We start from the raw sequence: 20491 nt of genomic DNA, 5'->3' as shown, positions 1-20491 counted from the left end.
ACATTTACGGTTTTGCGTCAGATATTTTCTCGTTAACCACCAGCATGGCGAAGAGAAAGTCACAAGTATGGATTCATTTCCAAAGAATGAATGATAATGAAGCAAAATGTAACACATGTGAAAAGTTAATAACATGCAAAGGAGGCTGCACTAGCAAAAGTCTTTTTTGTCATTGCATGCATGCAAAACTGTTGTTGGGGAGTTCTAAAACAATATTTGGAACATTTTAAATGCCATGATAGGTGCTCTTTAATAATCGCATCCATGAACATGATTTCTGCCCAAGTCCTATCCTGACTCTTCCACCGGCTGTGAGGTAAAGACCACATGTCCCAAGATTCTGCGCTCAAACGTGGCGTCATCAAACTACGGCTTTGTTTTGAACAGGCGACCTCTAGTGGACGGAAAAGTTACATAGTGTAGCTTTAATAGTTTGAATTAGATTTTATTTTTATATTTTCTGCCCTCATTTAAAGTATTTTTTTAAACTAAACTGAAATTTAAATAAAAGTTATTTGTTAGTCATTTTAATAGTTTTATTAGTGTATATATATATATATATATATATACACACACACACACACACATACATACACATACACTGTATATATAATTTGAAATTCTAAAATAATATAATAATCTGAATTTAGTGTGTGTATATATATTAGGGCTGTCAACAGATAAAAAAAATGTAAATCGCAATTAAATCGCACCTTCAACGCCAAGAAACTCCTAAATCAACCGCTTTGATTGCATAAACCTACGGCTACGATTACTAAACACAACAACGTACACATGACAAATCAAACATTATCCTTCCTGAGTGTGTGTGGAAACAACGTGAATGTAGTGTGTCTGTACATGAATGTAGGGTGCGATCAGTGATCGAGAGAATGCAGATAAACGATTTGTTGTTTGTGCATCAGACACTCACACGCTTACTGCACGACTCTGGTATGTCACCGAAATTGCGTTCTTCAGAAACAAAATCACAATCGCAGAATACGACAGAGCTCGTGTTTTAAAGCAAAGCACACTGGAACGAACAATTCACTAAAAACACAATGTGAGTCTCTATTCTCTCTGATATGACTGATGTACTCAGCCTGGCCTTCTTTATATTAGTGCTGTTTTGGACTGTTTGAATGATTTCGATTACTGGATCACTGAAAACTTTCCCAGAGTTTAACGGCTTTAAATGACCCGAGAAGCAGAATTGAGTTAGAGAGCTAGAATGGAAATTTCCTCCTACCAGGGTTACAGGTGTATGTAGATGCTCAGTGTCACTGTGATAAACTCCCGACATCTAACATCATCTAACTGCGTGACGAAAATTGTGTTAATGACGCAGCTTCACGTACTTCTGTAATTTATTTGCGTTAATTGCGCTAAATAATTTTAATGCATTAATGACTTTAAATGAATCGCATGTGTTAACAGCACTAATATATTTATATCCATTAAAAAACTATTAAAATGTCTAACAAATTACTTATTTTAGAACTTAAAATTAAATTAAAAAGTACAAAAAGTTTAAATGATGTGGAACACCATTTGATAAGACTGTCATTAATGAAACCCAGGGGAAGATTTAGCCAAGATGTTGCACTTTTCACATTTTCCCTGAAATTATTTAGAAATTATTTCTCTCATCATACCTCATACCTGTCTCATATTGCAAAACTTAATTACATTATTTTATGGTTTTAGTTTTAGACAACGGTAATAACCCTAGGCATTAGTGACACTAAATTGAATTGAAAATGTAATGATATATCAAGTTTACAAATGTTTTGCTTTTCAAGGTATTTCAAACCTTTTTTCAAGGTAAAAGTATTTTTAACATAATAACATAACAAAAAAACAAAAGAAAACACCTTTATGGTTTAGTCTCATCATCTACTTAGAATTTAAAGAGCTTAAAAGCTTGCTTTAAGTAATGGAATACTTATAAACATAAGTGCTGGAAAGGTGAAGACAATCCTTTCTGAGAAAACCATAATTTTCTATAATATTGGTTTTAGAGGAGACAGTTTGCTGATAATCACATGTATCACACTGCACTGTAACAGAGAGAATATTTGTGCAGCAGATGCAGTTCTATAGTGATATCAAAATCACCCACCAAAAACATACAAAACTAGAAAACTAATTGATGGGAAAAACGAAGCTGAACAAATAAAACGACTAATGGAATGCTTTGAATTTTTTTCATGCATCACTTGTTCGCATTTGAACTTGCTGAGAGAGCTGCACGTTAAACGATAATCCTCAAATATTACCATATTTATTAAACTCCTGGAGAACAACAACAAACGGAATTTAAGGACTATGAAAGGCAAAAACTGCAAAAAATATTAATACAAAAAAAGAATTAATCATGTAAGACACAATAAATTCGAAAATAAATAAAATCTAACAAAAATCTTGACAGGGACACCAAAAGAATTGTTTTGGTGATCTTTGCTGAATGAAGGAGATTCAGCTCAGTGAACATTTGGAGCTGACTGGATCCCCACAGAAATTTCACTCACATGCCAACAGCCAATTAGCCCAGTGCTCCCCATATCCACACGAACATTTCCACAGCTTAGTGTGTTAACCTTATTAACATGCAAATGTTGGCTCTACAGGTCTACGTTGTGTAGTTGCTTCTAACGGTGTATGTATAAACAAAAACAAAAAAACGTATGCTTTTACACCATGTCCTAACCAGATGCGACACGACATGTAGTTTGTCTGTCCATAGTGACAGTGTAAAGGCTTTGCGATGCCACATGATAACAGCCAACAAAACATCTTATAGTTATGAAAAATAGTATTGTGGACCGATGAGATTTCACTCTAATGTTGACGTGGAAACAAAATGTAAGTGAAATTGTTGATCGCTGTGTGTCGCAGGTGTGGCTGGTTAGGACAAAAACACATCTTAAGAGTGTTTACACGACAGCGATGTACAAAAAAAAGACCTGCGAAAATGACTAAAAGGCTGTACTATGCATGCCCGTCCAGTAGTTGGCGATGTCACTGTCAAAAAAACTAAGGCTGCAACAACAACATATCGATCAAATCGATAATGAAAATCATTGACAACGATTCTCATTATCAATTAGTCGGGTCTGCCCTCTGTGCAAAACTTCCATCAGTCGCGCCAAATTACAGCACTGAATAACACATTTCTATGGACAAAATGCATCTACAAATAGTGGAGTGGAAACAGTGAGCTGCTGCGGGAAAGGTACATGATCCAAGCTGCTCAAAACATGAGAATTCTTTATTTTAAGCTTCAAGCTAATGCATTAGAGTTTAACATACCGTCATGTGCTTTGACAAGTGTGTGCCTCTGCACAAAACGTTCATTTTACAGGTTATATCATTATCTGTAAATGTTACTAATTCACAAGAGTATTTGCATTTTGCATGAAAGCGTAACCTGACAGTCTGCATAAACTACTGAACGAGTGGCGGCACACACGTCAAACAGACAGAACACAGTAGAGAGGGAGACAATTAATATGCAGCGCAAAAACATTAATTTAGCTGAAATTTCTCCAGGTTTAAATGTCAACATGTAATTCCAGTATTTTATGAGAGTAGTAACTGTAAAGGGATAACAGCATGTCATTAAATATGAATGCAAGACATTTCTTATAGCATATTTACAGGATAAAGAAATGACAGTAACAGGTTACTTTGTCCATAGCCAATGTGTGGTGTGTGTTACCTTATCTGGTAACAGATAGGTTTGTGTTTTCTTGTGTTTTGTTTTTCTTTAATATCATTTTAATGTAGGGATTTAAACTGTCCTTTTGCTTAGTAACTTTTTTGCACAATGTATAGCACAGATATATCCTTACGAAAATTAACCATGGTTTTATTATGGTTAAACCATGTTTTTTTGGCATCTTGATTACCATTTGTATAACCACACAAATACCATAGTTAAACTATGGATTTGAAGCAAAACCATAGACTACAATACTTTTTTTATGTATTTATTTTTGTTTTATTCGTTGTAAAACAATGGTTAATTTTTGTAAGGGTATATATTCACTTTGTAAGTTTTCATAGCACTCAACTGAAAAGTTTGTTTGAAGGACAGCATTGGACAGGATGTGGAATAGTGTTTTGTAAATAAATAAAAATAATCCGATTAATTGAAAAAAATAATCAACCAACTAATTGATTATCAAAAAAAATCATTAGTTGCAGTCCTACAATAAGCACCCCACGAACACGTAATACCCATGTGTGAACATGTAATACACATGCGTATGACGTCACCATTTTCACAAATTCACGTTTTTGTCGTTTACATGGGGACGGTAAAGGCATCATTTCAAAACCTTGCACTTTGAAACCCATTTTCAAAAGCTTGCATTTTCAGGCCCTTAAAATGCCTTTGTCGTGTAAATGACAGAGAAAACAGTGTAGTGTAAACATACCCTAAAGTCATTCAAGAAACTGGATATACTATGTTACTCTGAAGTCATTCTGACGCAGCTTTGAATAACCACCTCAACATCTTTGTAATAGGTCACAATGTGTCACCTTTACAAAGACAAAACCTAAAATTCCTTTCATTCCAAGAGTAGTTTGCATTTATCAATGAGTAATTGATCTTTATGAAGATATGTACTAAAATATTTACCACCGGTCAAACAGGTTGTTTCTATGCTAAACTGGCCCAACTGTTCATGTCATTTCCAACCAAGCATTGAGTGATGCTTTTCAACAGCCTGACAATTGCATCCCACTGAGAAACAACATCAAGACCCAACACATGTCCTTACCCCGCCGCACAGTTTCCACCTTATTCTCCCTGAAGTGATAATGACAGGATGAAGTATGCAGCATTATCATAACACATGCTAACTTTTCTGAAGTGTTTGAATGTGAATTTATGATAAACAGAGACAGTGATAATCAGAAAACGCTATTCCAGCAAGTAGGCACAAAAACATTAAGGATGTGCAAATAACGTAATCAGCTGATAAACTTGGGTGCAAAATAAATTGTGTATGTACACTATATTGCCAAAAGTTTTGGGACGCCTGCCTTTACATGCACATGAACTTTAATGACATCCCATTCTTAATCCGTAGGGTTTAATATGGAGTTGGCCCACCCTTTGCAGCTATAACAGCTTATAAAATGCTTTTCACAAGGTTTAGGAGTGTGTTTATGGGAATTTTTGACCATTCTTCTAGAAGCGCATTTGTGAGGTCAGACACTGATGTTGGATAAAAAGGCCTGGCTCGCAGTCTCCGCTCTAATTCATCCCAAAGGTGTTCTATCGGGTTGAGGTCAGGACTCTGAGCAGGTCAGTCAAGTTCCTCCACACCAAAAACTTGCTCACCCATGTCTTTATGGACCTTGCTTTGTGCACTGGTGCGCAGTTATGTCGGAACAGGAAGGGACCATCCCCAAACTGTTCACACAAACTTGGGAGCATGAAATTGTCCAAAATGTCTTGGTATGCTGAAGCATTAAGAGTTCCTTTCACTGGAACTAAGGGGCCAAGCCCAAACCCTGAAAAACAACCCCACACCATAACTGTTCGGTACAATAGGAAAAATGTTCCTATTCTCACTATTAACTAACTATCAACCACGACTTTTGCCTCAATAAACTCCTAATTACTACTTATTAATAGTTAGTAAGGTAGTTGTTACGTTTAGGTATTGTAGGATATGATAATGAAGAATAAGGCATTAATATGTGCTTTATCATTCAGTACTAATAAACAGCCAATATCCTAGTAATATGCATGTTATTAAGCAATTAGTTAATAGTGAGAATTGGACCCTAAACTAAAGTGTTACAGGACAGAGAAACAAATCTACAATGCTAGGTTTCTTCCTTACTTTTACTTTATTTGAACAGACATAAATGCAAATTACAGTTTGTTCCACCTAGCGGCATTTACTGTTAGCACAGTACAGCCTCCTATAGTGTATTAAGCACTAAGCAGTTAACAGAAGGCACTCTTGCACAGCTCATATTGTTTTGCAGGGCTGATAAAACAAAATGTCTTTATTTATTATTTGGTCACCATCAGCTACAAAACTGAAAAGCATCTGGTGTTCTAAAAGTACTAAAAAATAAACCATGTACAGTTTGTTCCACTCAAACTATATATAGTTTGCGTGAAATGGAGAGGAATGCTAAACATTCAAAGCTTAAGCCCAACCCTCCTATACTTAATTTTCTGCATTCTTCTCCACTTCGCACAAACCTTTCAAAGTATATTCCTTTGTCCAAGAGCGCAAAGACACGTGCGCACAATCTAGTAAACTTTGTTTTATGGTTTTCAGTTGCTCATCACTCGCGTATGCACTGTTCATCTTCTGCGGTAACAGTAACAGCGCCCCCTTTTGGATTGGAGAGGGAATTGCCTGTGACACTGTATACATCGGCTAACTGAATTAACCGAACCTTGATGTCCATACCGTATGGTTCGGGACGGATACATGTAGCGTTACACCCCTAATAAACATAAAACAAAAAATATAAAAGATACATTTCTAGTCAATTTTTGCAATGTTTTTGTCAATGGTTTGGTGTTACACAATGTAATGTTTTTGAAAAACGTTTTTGGGCGCATATCCTAATACTTGCAGTTAATTGCAATCAACCGGCATGTCTTGTGTGTTAATTTGCATACATTGCAACAACAACAAAAAATCAGTTACAGCGGAAGAGACTGTTTGAAAGTTGTTCCAAGATAAATTTCTGCTCAAATGGTGGCAGGGCATGTGAAACACACAAACCATTTTGGACCAGATTGTAGCATGTCCACCAGCTGGACGTATGCATGTGTGTGTTCTGCGCTGTTTCTCTGTGAACAGACTTTCTATTTAAGCTATGATATAAGCAGAGTCTAATTTTGGCTGTTGGCAGTAGTTCTGAAAGATGTTAACACTGAACATGTGTGCTCACAAAGCCAGGACAAAGAACTGAAGGGGAAAAAAAACACACACACACTGGCCTGACTTCCTGAGGACTAACCGCAAGAGATGGCTAGTAGTGTGAGCTAAACGACACAGTTTGGAGTGGAGGGGGGAAAATATGGTGAGTGAGAGAGGTTAGTTCTGGCTTCTGTAAAGATGCCTGGAGCTTATCAGTTACATAACCGTGCAGTTTGACAATACGATCAGTCTGGCTGCAACAGCCTGTCATCACAACACAAACTCTGACTCCCGGTAAACCAATCACAAGCTCCCTGACACCGTAAGGACACATCAGATGTCTTTTTACCTTGGGTCTTCAACCCTGCTAAATAATATGTATATTGATATGGAAATATGAGTAATATGAGAAAAACTCAGCGTCTATACGAAAGAAAAGCTCAAGGCATATTCATCTCGATGCTTATCATTTTGTACTTTGAGGTCATGCCCAGGACATTGAATACTAATATTTGTCGAGTGATTTTTGTGTATTATGGACCAAGGTACTGCCTAGTCAGCGTAAAGGACACAAAACGCAGCTATACAAGACAAGGCATCCATCTATAAACTTTTGCAGAACTTCACTTGCATGTCTGGGTTAGAAGGCTATAACTATTTTTCAGGATGAAACACTAGAACTCCTGCTACTACTATCTAGTCTATGTAAAATGTTATAGGCTTAAATATTGTCATGCTGTAACTGTAGGGCTAATACATTATTCTCTCTATAAACTGTGTATTTGAATATTATGTAGATGAATACTATGTTATGAATATTATGTAAAATAGTTTTCATCAAATTCATGCTTTAGCCAATCCATTTAATGGCTAGCAGCCCTAAACGTCTGCGTTTAGCTAGGGCCCTATTACATCCGTTTTATTTTTCCCCAAATCCAAATCAATTCTGTTCCATTTTTAGTGGTTAAATACAATTGTTTTAATTAAAAAGCATGTCTAATTGAGTCAAATCATAAAACGTACACAATCTAATAAAAGTTTAACAAAAATTACATGTTTATGGCCCTATGAAATTAGATTTTTTTTCCTCAAATTCCATTTTTTTTGTGTTTTTTTTACCAAATTCTGTGTTTTCTAGATTCCATTTTAATGGTTTAATTAAATTTGAATAATCAAAAAGCATGTCTAATTAATTTAATTCATAAAAAATACATAATATATTATTATTGTTATTATTAAGCACATTATTATTAGTATTATTAGTATTAGTGTTAGTATTATTATTACACTCTGAGACGTAGCTAAATTGTACTGTACAACAGTAATATATTTCTGTCACAATTTCTTCAAGTTAAATCAAACTTTTATTTTGACATGTTGCCATGAAGACCTTTGTGTTTCTGTGTGTTTATGATATGACGACTCTCGTTTGACTCTCAAAACAGCTCTGGAGATGAAGTTCATGGATTCATGTCCTCATATAAGTGAGGCGACAGAGGCTGAAAAACCTGAGCTTCACATGTGCTTCAGTGTGTGTGTGGTAAATGAAACCATTCATTCACAGACACACGCAGAACATGCAGAATACATATTTAAATAGTCTTTTGCGGTATAATCTTCACTTTTTTTATGACCCGATTCCGCGATTATTTTCTGCATTGCGGTTATCATAGGCCCCTATTTAGCTTTAAAGGGCATTTTCGACAATGGTATTTTATAAAAAGATCATAATCCCCATTACACACCCCAAAAATCATTATCCCCATTATACACCTTAAAAGCATACAATTTTGCCCTAACACTTTTGGAGTAGTGGTGCCACCCTTAAATTAAACCATTAATTGCAATTATTTGCATGACAATTAAACAAAACTCATAATGACAGATATTTTGATTCTGGAAAGGTCATTCGGTCTGAGGTAGCTTATTAACATCCATGTCTGGCTTTCTAGATAATGAATGTGTAGTGAAATACTGCATAAAACTATTGTGTCTCAATAGCCTAAGGGAAAAAATGTCAACATTCAAGATGCAGGAAATGCCAGAGATGATCCGACTGGGGCTGAGACAGAGGTTAAGGCAGTGACTTACTCTTTGCAGGCATTGGAGACGTGGGCAGGTACAGTGTATTTGCAGTCCATGATCATAGTGAGGGTCTCGCTGTCGTTGGCCTCCTGGAAGGGGGGCTGACCACACACTAGCATGAAGAGGATGACCCCTAGACTCCAGATATCTACAGGGAAGAAGGTTAAAATGTCATCAGCCTTTTCAACAGATTGTTTCGTACATCAAAATTGCGAAGAAAATCATCATTGCCTCAGGAAGTCAGAATGAAACGGCAAATGTAATGCATAACACATTTTTGTGGTTGACACCTTTAACTGGTTCAAGAGAAGCATGACTGAGTAGGAGTGAATGTCAAGGTCTAACACACCTTCAATGACAAAGCAAGATTTTGGCACAGAGTAACATCTGGCATTTGCATTTATGTTCAGTATTGATTTATGCTTCTCAATAAATCAGCTGTGTCTGCTCATTTTTCCAATGGTGGTGGGACACTTTTAGTGGTTTTGGTGCAGACCTAATTTCAATCAACCATAACTTTTGGTTACTTTGATTAGTGTTAAACCTGTCATCTAAACACGGTTACACACAAAAGAACTTTGATTCAATCTGAAAAACGCATGGTGAAGGAAAGGGGGACAAACTGGTTTTGGTTTCAAACTCCAATGTACAAAGCGTGATCACAATTTTAAAGAAATAGTTTGCCACCAAGTGAAAACTATCATCATGGCACACAAAATAATCACGAAAAAAAAAGTGTTTTGAAGAAAAGGGAAACAAACTGAATTCGGTTTCAAAGCCAATCAAATGTACCAAGTGTGAACACAATTTTGAATTAGTTCACACCAAAATTGAAATTCTGTCACCATTGTCACACTCGTATAATCTCAAACTGCTCCTTCTTCTGTATCATGCATATGAAAATTTCAAATAAATAGACATGTTGTTTATTTTTGGGTGAACAAGAACCAGAACTATAGTAGGGCTGGAATACAGGGTTTTAGACTGACTACAATAGTAGCAAATGCGCCAAAAATAAACCTGTGACAATTAATTAAAATCTAACCGCCACTGGTTACAGTTGGGAAAGCTCCAGTGGGCATATGTATGCAATTTTGTCAAATATCATCTTGTGAGGGGGCGTTTGTTTAAATGACTTTAGCCTCGCACAGGAATATCCCTGGACGCTTCCCTGAGTTTCCAGAGTAAAACTCTGTAGCTTTAAAGGTATGCGATTACTTTCATCGATTACAGTTTTTCTGTAATCGTGCAGCACTAATGTGCACTTTGCACTCTAGTGGTGAGCACCAGAAGTGAACAGAGTAAGCCAGAAGTGGTCGAGCCCATTAGCAGACATTAAATCAATTTAGCAGTGTGGGTGGGCCACAGAATAAGAAAAATGGTTTTGTCGCAGCCAAAATCTGCCCCACGAGCCCACACTGTCAAAACACATGGGAAGTAATTAACTAAACAACATAAAACCCCCTGCATGAACAGTTTGCAGAGGCATGCACAACTTCATCTTAAATCAGAAATTCTAAGTATAGTTGTAACTTTAATGAAAGAGAAGTTTAAGCAAAACTTCCATTTGCCCTTCACTCTCAGAGGATATCACCACAACTTCAGCAACAGCTTGCAGTGGCAAGAAGCAAACCACTTTAACAGAACAATTTTATGAAATTGACAACACATTCAAGAAAAAGAGGCACGATTTCTTGCTCTAGCTTGCACAGATGGCAGGGGTGCATTACTAGGAAGTAATGGGAGATGTTTTATCTGATAATGGCCCCTCGGAGAGCTCCAATCTGCTGTGGAGTGTGCAGCAGTACACCTGAGGCACAGAGCAGACGTGGTTATGCACCGTGCCTGTGGCATTGGACCGTTTCTGTCCCTGCTGGGACTGTTCGGCTGTAATGACCTGTACACCCACAGGCCACAGGTTTGGCTGTGACCACTGACAGATAGATGGATCAGAAACAAATCTGCCCCAGCAAGAGGTCATTGTATAGTCAGAGAAACTGAAGCATGTCAAACTCTACCATTTACATGAGCGTGATGTTAAATCATCCAATGTGAATGTATGAGCTTTGTCATTTCTGATTCTTAAATTTGTATTAAACAGGACAGGTTATTTATAGTGGCGCTAGGAAGTATTAAAATAGTCATAGGTACTGTTAGAGTTATAATCTTTGGTGTCGGTGGACCTTTAAACACAGGGCTGACTTAGTAATGGGTCTCTTTTCCTCCATGCCCCGGATCTAGCTATTAATTCTTTCAAATATGCATTAAAAATGTAGCCTGGTCCAACCAGACTCTCGTACATTTCATTTGTACATAGAGTCTGGCCACTCTTCATTGACAAGCGTTAACTTCCTTGAAGGTGGGTACTCTGCTGAAGTTTAAAACTATTGGATCTGCCATAACCAATCGCTAACGTTTGGTTGTGACGTATGTCATGCGCCTTAGCCAACTCCTTCACCGCTAGCGGAGCAAGCTGGAAAATCAAACTTTTCCCAAACCCTTTGGGGAACAGGGCCACAACATCATGGCCACCAACAAAATCAGCAAAGATTGTTCTTGCTCCGGCTGTAACTTATGGATTGCCACAACGGACCGAATGGCTTCGCTCGCATCTTTCTCTGCCGCCATAACTGAACTACAACACAAATCAGCACCATCGTTCTCAGCCACTCGCTCTGTTCGCTGATTGGACCAGTTAAAATATGGCCAGAGAAAACTAGCAACTATACCGCAAACCCAGGCGACGTCCTGAAGGAAAACTGAGCGGAAGTACGTAGGAGGGCAGAGGCAGTCTATTAAAAATGCAATTCATAAACATAATGGTTCGAATTTGTGATAATTTGTTATTAACATATCTTCCCATGTGTGGTTTCACAGATGACTGTCTTATGGGTTTGGAGCGACATGAGGGTAAGTAATTAAATGACAATTAAATGCTTTTAATTAATTTTATTGTTAATGAGAATTAAATAAACGTAAACATAACAAACGTAACTACATTCATTTGCTAATTGAAATTTATCAATGTTAAATTTGTTTAACTTTTATTTTGTTTAACTACATTTTAAACAAGAAGGAGTTTCAAATATGTATATTTACTTGTCTTTTTTTTGTTGTTGCTGATAATTAATTTCTTCAGTTTATTTTTAAGTGGCACTCCATATGTTATGAATAAAATAATCCAAATTGTCAGACTGCTTTGAAAGATCTGCAGCATGGGGCAAAGTTGAAATAGTTTGATCAGTTTCAATGCTTGACGCTTAAAAGGATAGGTGTGTTGGTATGGGTAAGTTTAAGGGTAAACTCATATTAGATATTAGAAAAGCAATGCTCTCTTTCCTGCTCGTGTCCCACATCCCTGTCAGCGCAAAGTGGCATATGACACACCGCTGTGGGGAAATATAAAACCAATTTTTTTTTATTAATATTTAATTTTATTATATTATTTATATCACCATTATTTACTGATATTTATTTAAATGTTTACAGGCTGTAGTATGTTGTTTCACTGACGGAAGAACTAAAATAAAGACATGCTTAAATGGATGTTTGAGCCTTGTTTATATTTTTTATTTTCAAAAAGTACGCTATTAATTGAGGTGTATATATGTGTGTGTGTGTGTGTGTGTGTGTGTGTGTGTGTGTGTGTGTACCCACCCCCAACCTGGTAAAAAAAACTGCCACTGTCACAGCCCTAGGGTAGGGTTAGGTGTAAACTGTGTAATTATAAATGTTAACTACAGAAATGAATTGCAGATGTAATTACATGCAGCTAATTTTAAAAATGTAAGTACAAAGTACATTAGGCTAATAAGGCTATACACAATAAGTGCATTGTATCAAATGATTAATAAAAATGTTAGATCCGCCTAATATAAAGTGGGTCTATTATCATTTTCGGGTGAAACTATCCCTTTAACCATCCCATCTAATTAAGCGTGCTGGAGAACATAGACAAGTATCATGTGACAGCGTCTTTATTCACTTGATGGCTTTTTTCAACCATTCAGCAACACAGGGCACTATTATTCAGCACTATTATAAGAATCATAATCAGGTTATTGATAGATCATGCCTTTGCCAATTCGCAAGAAATTGCAACAAAAGGCACACCAAACAAAGACACTTAGACTCTCATCGAGATACTGGCATCATAACAATACGAAGACATTCAGAGACGAAATTTTAGATATTCACAGGTCTTTGGCAAAATAATTCGAACAACTCATTTCACCATCTGTGTAGTTCAAATATAAATGCATTTGGCCACAGGACAATGCCTCGAACACACTCTCTCCAGCTCTAGACAAAGACTAATGGGTAGTGGCCAAACAAAGGGCTGCTTTAGTGCATGGGTCCATCTGTGGCACTCTGTCTGTCAGCTGTGGATGAACTTCAAATGTAGTTCCCTTATAAAGAAACAATGGCACAGTCTGTGAAGTCTGCAGTAGAACTGTAGCAAGTCATCAACAGATGCCACCACCACTGTGCCCCTCTGTGATTGAAGTGCTTTTCTTTGCGTCAAGCCGTCAGATGCAGCTCTATCTATGGTTCATTGTCACAGTGCACTTGACGCCAGGGCTCTAAGTCAAGTCACCTTTATTTATATAGCATTTTATACAATATATATTATTTCAAAGCAGCTTTAAAGTGATAAACATTTTTTTTTAAAGTCAGTAAAATCGTCATAAACCATGAACAACCTACGAAGTGAATCATAACATAAACTTAGCAAAAAAGTATTTGAAAGTCGTACCAAAACACAAAGGTACAGGACTGTGTACTTAACGGCTTTAGTGATAGAAAGAACTACAATCCCAAGAAGCATTGCAAATACCATAATCAAATTAAAAACGATGGAGAAATATAAAACTACTCATTTACAAATGTTGATTATATAAAAAACTATATCTATAGGGTTTTTCCTGACTCAAAATGAGGTGGAGGTGGTAAAATCATCGGTCCGCGATTATGCCGATTAATTTTCGGTGTGCTTTAATCATTAAATAACTATGAATTTAATTAATTTTAAGTTATCATTTTGCAGTGCATTTTTATGACTCAATTCCGCGATTCTATCCACGCAAAATACTCTTTTAAATATGTAAGTATTTATTCAATTAACTGAAGCAATCACAACAAACTGGCAAAATAAAAGAGTTATAAATGTATCATTCATATATTTCTACATCACTATAGAATATCTATACATCTGTGTTTGTGGAACTAATGGTCACAATTACGTTGAAAAGGTCACGCTAGATGCAGGTGCAAAGATGTTTGAATATGTGGATACAATCCTCCTTCCGCTCATTTGTAAACACTGACTCGGTACTTCCGCCTGCGTCTAGCGTGACCTTTTCAACGTAATTGTGTTTTACGTGACGTCACGAGCGCGCATCACTGAACAGAGCAAGGCGAGCATTTGTGCTTATAAAACTTAAACTTTATTTATTTAAAAAAAAAAATGGCCGATCGTTTCGCTAGATAAGACCCTTATTGATCGTCTGGTATCGTTTGATGTGGTTTAAAGCCCTTTTGAAGCTGTACTGAACCTCTCATTTGGACCTTGAACCGTTTGGGGTCTATTGACTTCCATTAAATGGAGAAATATCCTGAAATGTTTTCATCAAAAAATCTTAATTTCTTTTCAACTGAAGACAGAAAGACATGGATAACTTGGATGACAAGGGGGTGAGTAAATTATAAGCAAAAGTTTATTTGAAAGTTAACTAATCCTTTAAAGCAACATGGAGTCAGTTGCATTGAAAAGTTCACATCATAAAGAGAAGAGATGTTGAGCGCACAAATCCTAGTCTATAATCTGTCCAACAGTTTACTGATCATTTGTTTCTTCACAGTTTTAAATGCCAGTTATTGTGCATGTGATGCTAATTAAAAGTCCTTGTCACCCGGTAGCAAGCACAACATCATTCAGAAACGGATAAAGTCATTTTAAGCAAATCCACAGGCCTTTATCTACTGATCAAGTATAATAATAGGGATATATCATCTTGGAGAGAGTTTTACCATGCTGCCTGTCGTAACCAGACGAGGCACACTGTTTGAATGCTGAACGGAGAATGATCGACAGCAGCAGCGGAGGGAAGACGAGTTTCACGATTTTAATTTAACAAAGTAAATATTCTTCTGTCCCTCACATTCAGCTATGGAATGGCTTTAGATGACTTTGTCCCAGCAAATCATAATATAAGAATGATTGCTGAAGGATCATGTGACATTTGTATTTCTGATTATTTAGTTATCACGACAGGCCTAATCTGAGCATGTGTCTGCCTGTCTGAGTTTTGTCGACAGCCAGAGGCTTGATATATTAAAGCTGCAATCTGTAACTTTTTTGGGTTAAAAATGATCCAAAATCAATTTGAGCAAGTGCATAACTAGCCAGTTTTCAAAACTATCTCCTTAACTTAGCCTGATTCACAATGGTAAGCTTGTAATAATGTGTTCTAGCTTGAGTGGTACTGGCAGCTTTCCGCGGGAAATTCGAGCTTGACGTCGTTCGTCTTTGCGTCATTACATCACGTCTGTATTACACTCCTCCTGTAAAGGAGGAGTCCGGCATGATGTGAGGATGCTGCAGGTGGCGGATCATTTATAGCTGGCATAGCAGCTGGAATAATTAAACTTATCATTTTGATGGTAGAATGTAATCAGGAAAGGTCCAAATGACAATCATTATCGCACTTCGATGGTTTAAAAGAATTTGCATGAATAAGATCGTGATCATATAATGTAACACTCATGAACCGCATGTGTTAAAGTGTTAATTTTGACAGCCCTAAAATATATATATATATTTCTGGGATTGAAAACATACACTAACAAAACAAAACTAATCATTCCAGTAATCAATCATTCTTGAAGAATTTCCTCTAGAAAATGTATAAAACACTTCCATCCTGCATCTGTGTGAAAGCACAAGCCCGAATCCCTCATGCACATCCTTCATGTCTCCACAGTCTTCGCATATTGTTCTCTCGACTGCTCCATACATGCATAATGTGAGTGAAAATCAGCATGCTAGACCTCTGGGGCTTGTCGTAAACTAGAGCTCTCTATAATTCAGATAAAAAAGCTCATGCTGAAAACTGCAGTGGCCTAATATTCTCAACAATAAATTTGATAACTAGAAGAAAATATAAGACTTTGCCGTCTGAAGATAAAAAAACCCAAACTCATTTGAAAGTTAAAGCAGAAGATCCAGTACAGTACATCCGCTATGGGAGATTTTAGGAGTGACAGTCATGCTCTCATGTTGAATGCAACAGGTGAGCTGTTATTACATAACACAGGTGCAACACAGTCTGAATGTGAGCGCTGTGACTTTAGGGCAGTTATATATATAAACTTGTATATTTGTCAATGCAAAACTGTTGTTAAAATCATCAAGGTGGTCTGAATGTTTTGTAAAATCACTGATGTGTGTTTACTTACTGGTCCAAAACACATTTTTTTATTAAAAATGCTGCAGTACAACCTTGATAATTGCTTAACTGTTAGTTACCTTCATATAGAGTAAAAACGGTATGGTTCAAAATAGCATACATTGCATATATAAAAACTTACCATATAATTTATGGTGAAAAACAGTAAAAGGACATTCCCAGAAGTCCTTGAATGACACATCATGTGATCATATTTTAAATATATCATTTTGTTTTTTCTAATTATTGTTATCAGGAATGTCCATTATGGTGTTTTGTGTTACAATTTATGTTATTTAGTACACTATGTAACTTTTTGGTTCAGAATTAACAAAATGTAATACATCAATCCTTCTTCCAAAACGTGTTTTTGTCTTACCCTGATTCACTATCATAAGCCTATTATAAGTGTTTATATTTCAGACCTAGCGGGATGGTTTTCGTGGGAAATCGGGGTACATACATCATTTTACGGTGCGTCTGGTCATATCCATAAATAGAGGAAAGTTGCTCCGGCTACTTTGACAAATGTACGTTGTAAGAGTGGCATGGGTTAGTTGTCACAACGAGTGAAAAGATTGACATGGAGCAGCTAAATCTCCAACCTCCGGGGAATCAACCGTTTTAAAACAAACAGAGGAAAGTCTGCTGGCAAAAAGAGAATGCGACAGAGCTTGTGATAAAACTAGAATCAGCATTGGCTTAGCTTCTTAGAGAAGGCAAGAACTGGGGGATTTGAAATGTTGTAAAAGCTACAAGGGTGATGGAGTTTTTATTACTCAACAGTAAGTAATGTATTTTATTGAACAGATAAATTTCTCTTTAAACGAGTTCCTTGTAAAGCATTATCTGTTGTGAAGGGTCATATTCATTATGGTTTTTGTAGTGTTGTGCTGTAATTTATTTTCAAGGAAGTACTGTGTCTATTAATGGGTATAGTTACAGTAACTTCTTCAGCTAATCAGCTTGACATTCCATCTCCATCTAAACTGGTTATATCTCTTAAGCCTAGTAGTGAATGTTTTATGAGCAGTAGGATAACCATATTCATCAGCATAGTCACGCAGAGCCAAAGCACAACCAAAACAATGTTCTTCTGCAGAATGCATTTTTTTTAGAGGGCCAAAAATTACAGAAAGTACCTATAATGTTTATTGCATTATTTTAGTGTTGTGTGTGTTACCCTGATGGTGTTTTGACTTTTGTGAATAATTTGTAACAAGCTATTTACGATGGACTCATCATGTGGCTTTCTGTTTATAAGGAACACGCCACTATTTTTGAATAGGCTCATTTTCCAACTCCCCTAGAGTTAAACAGTTGATTTTTACCGTTTTCAAATCCATTTAGCCGATCTCCGGGTCTGGCGGTAGCACTTTACGTAGCTTAGCATAGATCAGTGAATCTGATTAGACCGTTAGTATCTCGCTCAAAAATGACCAGAGTTTCTTATTTTTTCCTATTTAAAACTTGACTCTTCTGTAGGTTACATCTAGGGCTGAACGATTAATTGCATTTGCGATAATATCGCGATATGATAAAACACGATTTCCTAACCGCAAAGGCTGCGATTACAGTCTGGTCACGTGACACGCGAGAGTAAAGTCTGCAGAAGAAGCAACTTGGCACGTTACCAAGCGGCAACCTCCCGCAGTTTCTCTTGAAGCCAATACGGAAGTGCCTCAAACTGCAATTCAATTTCTGGTACAAATTGTGCTTTTGGTCTATACGGCTCATTTTGCCCTTCATGACAACTGTGAGGGGGGTGAATTTTTTTATAACTCATTCGTTTACATTATATAAAGCCTTAAAATTCTGCATAATTAAGGGCGTGGCCATTTCGAGTGACAGGTGGATAGCCATTTATCTGCTGTCTGTTAGTCACGCGTCACTTAAGCTCCGCCCACGTCCCGCCTTTTTGCCCATTTTCTGTTATCCGGGAGTGACGCGCGATGACGCGCTGCCAAGATGGCTCGTCCCTACTTTGCGCTTCAGAACGGCTCATCAGAATCCTATGGGTGACGTCACAGACACTACGTCCATATTTTTTTACAGTCTATGCACGTTACACATGCCTGGCCTAAAAGGGGAAAAAAACTGTTTGTGTTTGATCTATCTAATATTGTGTTGTTCATACTATAGGCTACAATAGAGGTGGGAGAAAAGATTATTCTCCAATGATTCTGGATCGATTCTGAGCTTAGATTTTAATTGCAGGTGCGCGGTGGCGCTGCGTGTGTTTTAGAAACACCCGTATTCTGATTGCTTCCATTATCTCTCTCTTTCTCTCTCTCTCTCTCTCTCTCACACATACACACACACACACACACACACACAATCACACACGAACCATAAAATAATTTCATAACGTCCGGAACGGTTGACGGCGCGAATCGCAATGACATTCGCAGGCTTCTTTGCACAGGATCAGGATATGCGCTGTGAGAAACTTAGCTTTGATGTCACGCTTACAGAGTGTGTTCTCGCCAGCCGGTATTTTCCTTACAAACGCTCAACGAAGGCTTCATTCATGTCGTTAGGAATGCAGTGTGCTTGTATATTAAAAAATAAGTAACTCACTGACAGAAGGTTTTCCATTTCAAATGCTCACGCGGCGCTTTGTGAAGAGTGTTCGCGAGCACGCGTCTGGTCCCAAAATGCTTTTATGATGCAAAATTAATGTAAACACCGTCAGTAATGTCTTAATGAATTAATCAGACAGGGCAAAAACATCTTATATTTCAAAAGAGATCTGTGCATTAGTGTGAATGCAGGTCTCCCGCTGTCTATGATGATGTCATGATTAATAATCAAACAACAGTAAAGCTGAGAAAGAGAAAAATCACTCACAGTTCAGACACTCTTAAATACTGAAAGCACTCTTTGTTCATTGCTTGTAACATGTTTTTTGTTCCTCTTTATGATTTACTAGCTTATGTTTTGCAGCTATATTAGTTTATATATTTAAAATTATTAACATGCAATTGTTTTAATTAAAATGTTATAATGTCCTAGTTATTTTAAAAAGCTTATAAATACATATATCATAATAAAAAACATTTTAAGTTTTTAATACATTAATAAGATTAATTAATAAGGAAAAAGTTCAAGAATTGTTTTGGAATCGGATCGTGACTCCCAGAATCGGAATCGGATCGTGAGGTACCAATTAAAGATTTCCACCATTACTATACAATGATGTATTGTTGAATAATACAGAAGATAAAGAGTTTAAAAAATAATCGCATATTAAATCGCAATTGCAATATTGGTTAAAAAAAAAAAATCGCAATTAGATTTTTTTCCAAAATCGTTCAGCCCTAGTTACATCATGTACTAAGACCGACAGAAAATTAAAAGTTGGGATTTTCTAGGCCGATATGGCTAGGAACTATACTCCCATTCCTGCGTAATAATCAAGGAACTTTGCTGCCATACCATGGGTGCAGCGGCGCAATGATATTACGCAGCACTTAAAAATAGGCTAACTTCCGTCAACATAACCATAACAACCTAATCAGTATATTCCCATTCAAATATATACGGTTCAGGATCTGCACCAAAGTAAATATCTTATGAATCGTCTCTCACACATCTCTCAAGGTTGTCATGTTGGTTATGTTGACGGAAGTTAGCCTATTTTCAGGTGTTGCGTAATATCATTGCGCCTGCTGCACCCATGAAAACGCAACTTTTAATTTTCCATCGGTCTTAGTACACGATGTCACTACAGAAGAGTCGAGATTTAAATAGGAAAAATATCAAAACTCTTTGGTTAATTATTTTTTTGAGCAAGATGCTAACGGTTTAATCAGATTCAATGATCTATGCTAAGCTATGCTAAAAGTGCTACCGTCAGACCCAGAGAACAGCTGAATGGATTCGAAAATAGTAAAACTCAACTGTTTAACTCTAAGGGAATTGGAAAATGAGCCTATTTTCAAAAATAGTGCCATGTTCCTTTAACATTGTTACCATATTTATGGAAACTACAGCTGCCATTTTTTACGCAAATTTAAATGGATATTTTTACAGTGTATATATGGC

At 36.8% G+C, this 20491-nt stretch overlaps 1 protein-coding gene across 3 annotated transcripts in view; it reads right to left on the bottom strand.

Annotated features, from left to right (window-relative positions):
• snrka (SNF related kinase a) overlaps positions 1-20491 on the bottom strand; it is a 77978-nt gene that overhangs the window by 25189 nt on the left and 32298 nt on the right. For all 3 annotated transcript variants that reach the window (XR_013818089.1, XR_013818090.1, XM_079837924.1), the window contains exon 3: positions 9003-9144. Coding sequence is in view for 1 of the 3 variants with exons in the window: in XM_079837924.1 (XP_079694050.1) it covers positions 9003-9144 (142 nt within the window). In the remaining 2 variants the exon portion in view is untranslated. The remainder of the gene's footprint in view (positions 1-9002; positions 9145-20491) is intronic.

This window comes from Gobio gobio, assembly GCF_949357685.1.
Source record: "Gobio gobio genome assembly, chromosome: 15".
Lineage (NCBI taxonomy): Eukaryota > Metazoa > Chordata > Actinopteri > Cypriniformes > Gobionidae > Gobio > Gobio gobio.
Note: the sequence above shows the minus strand (reverse complement) of the source record. Positions and strands in the feature narration are given on the sequence as shown.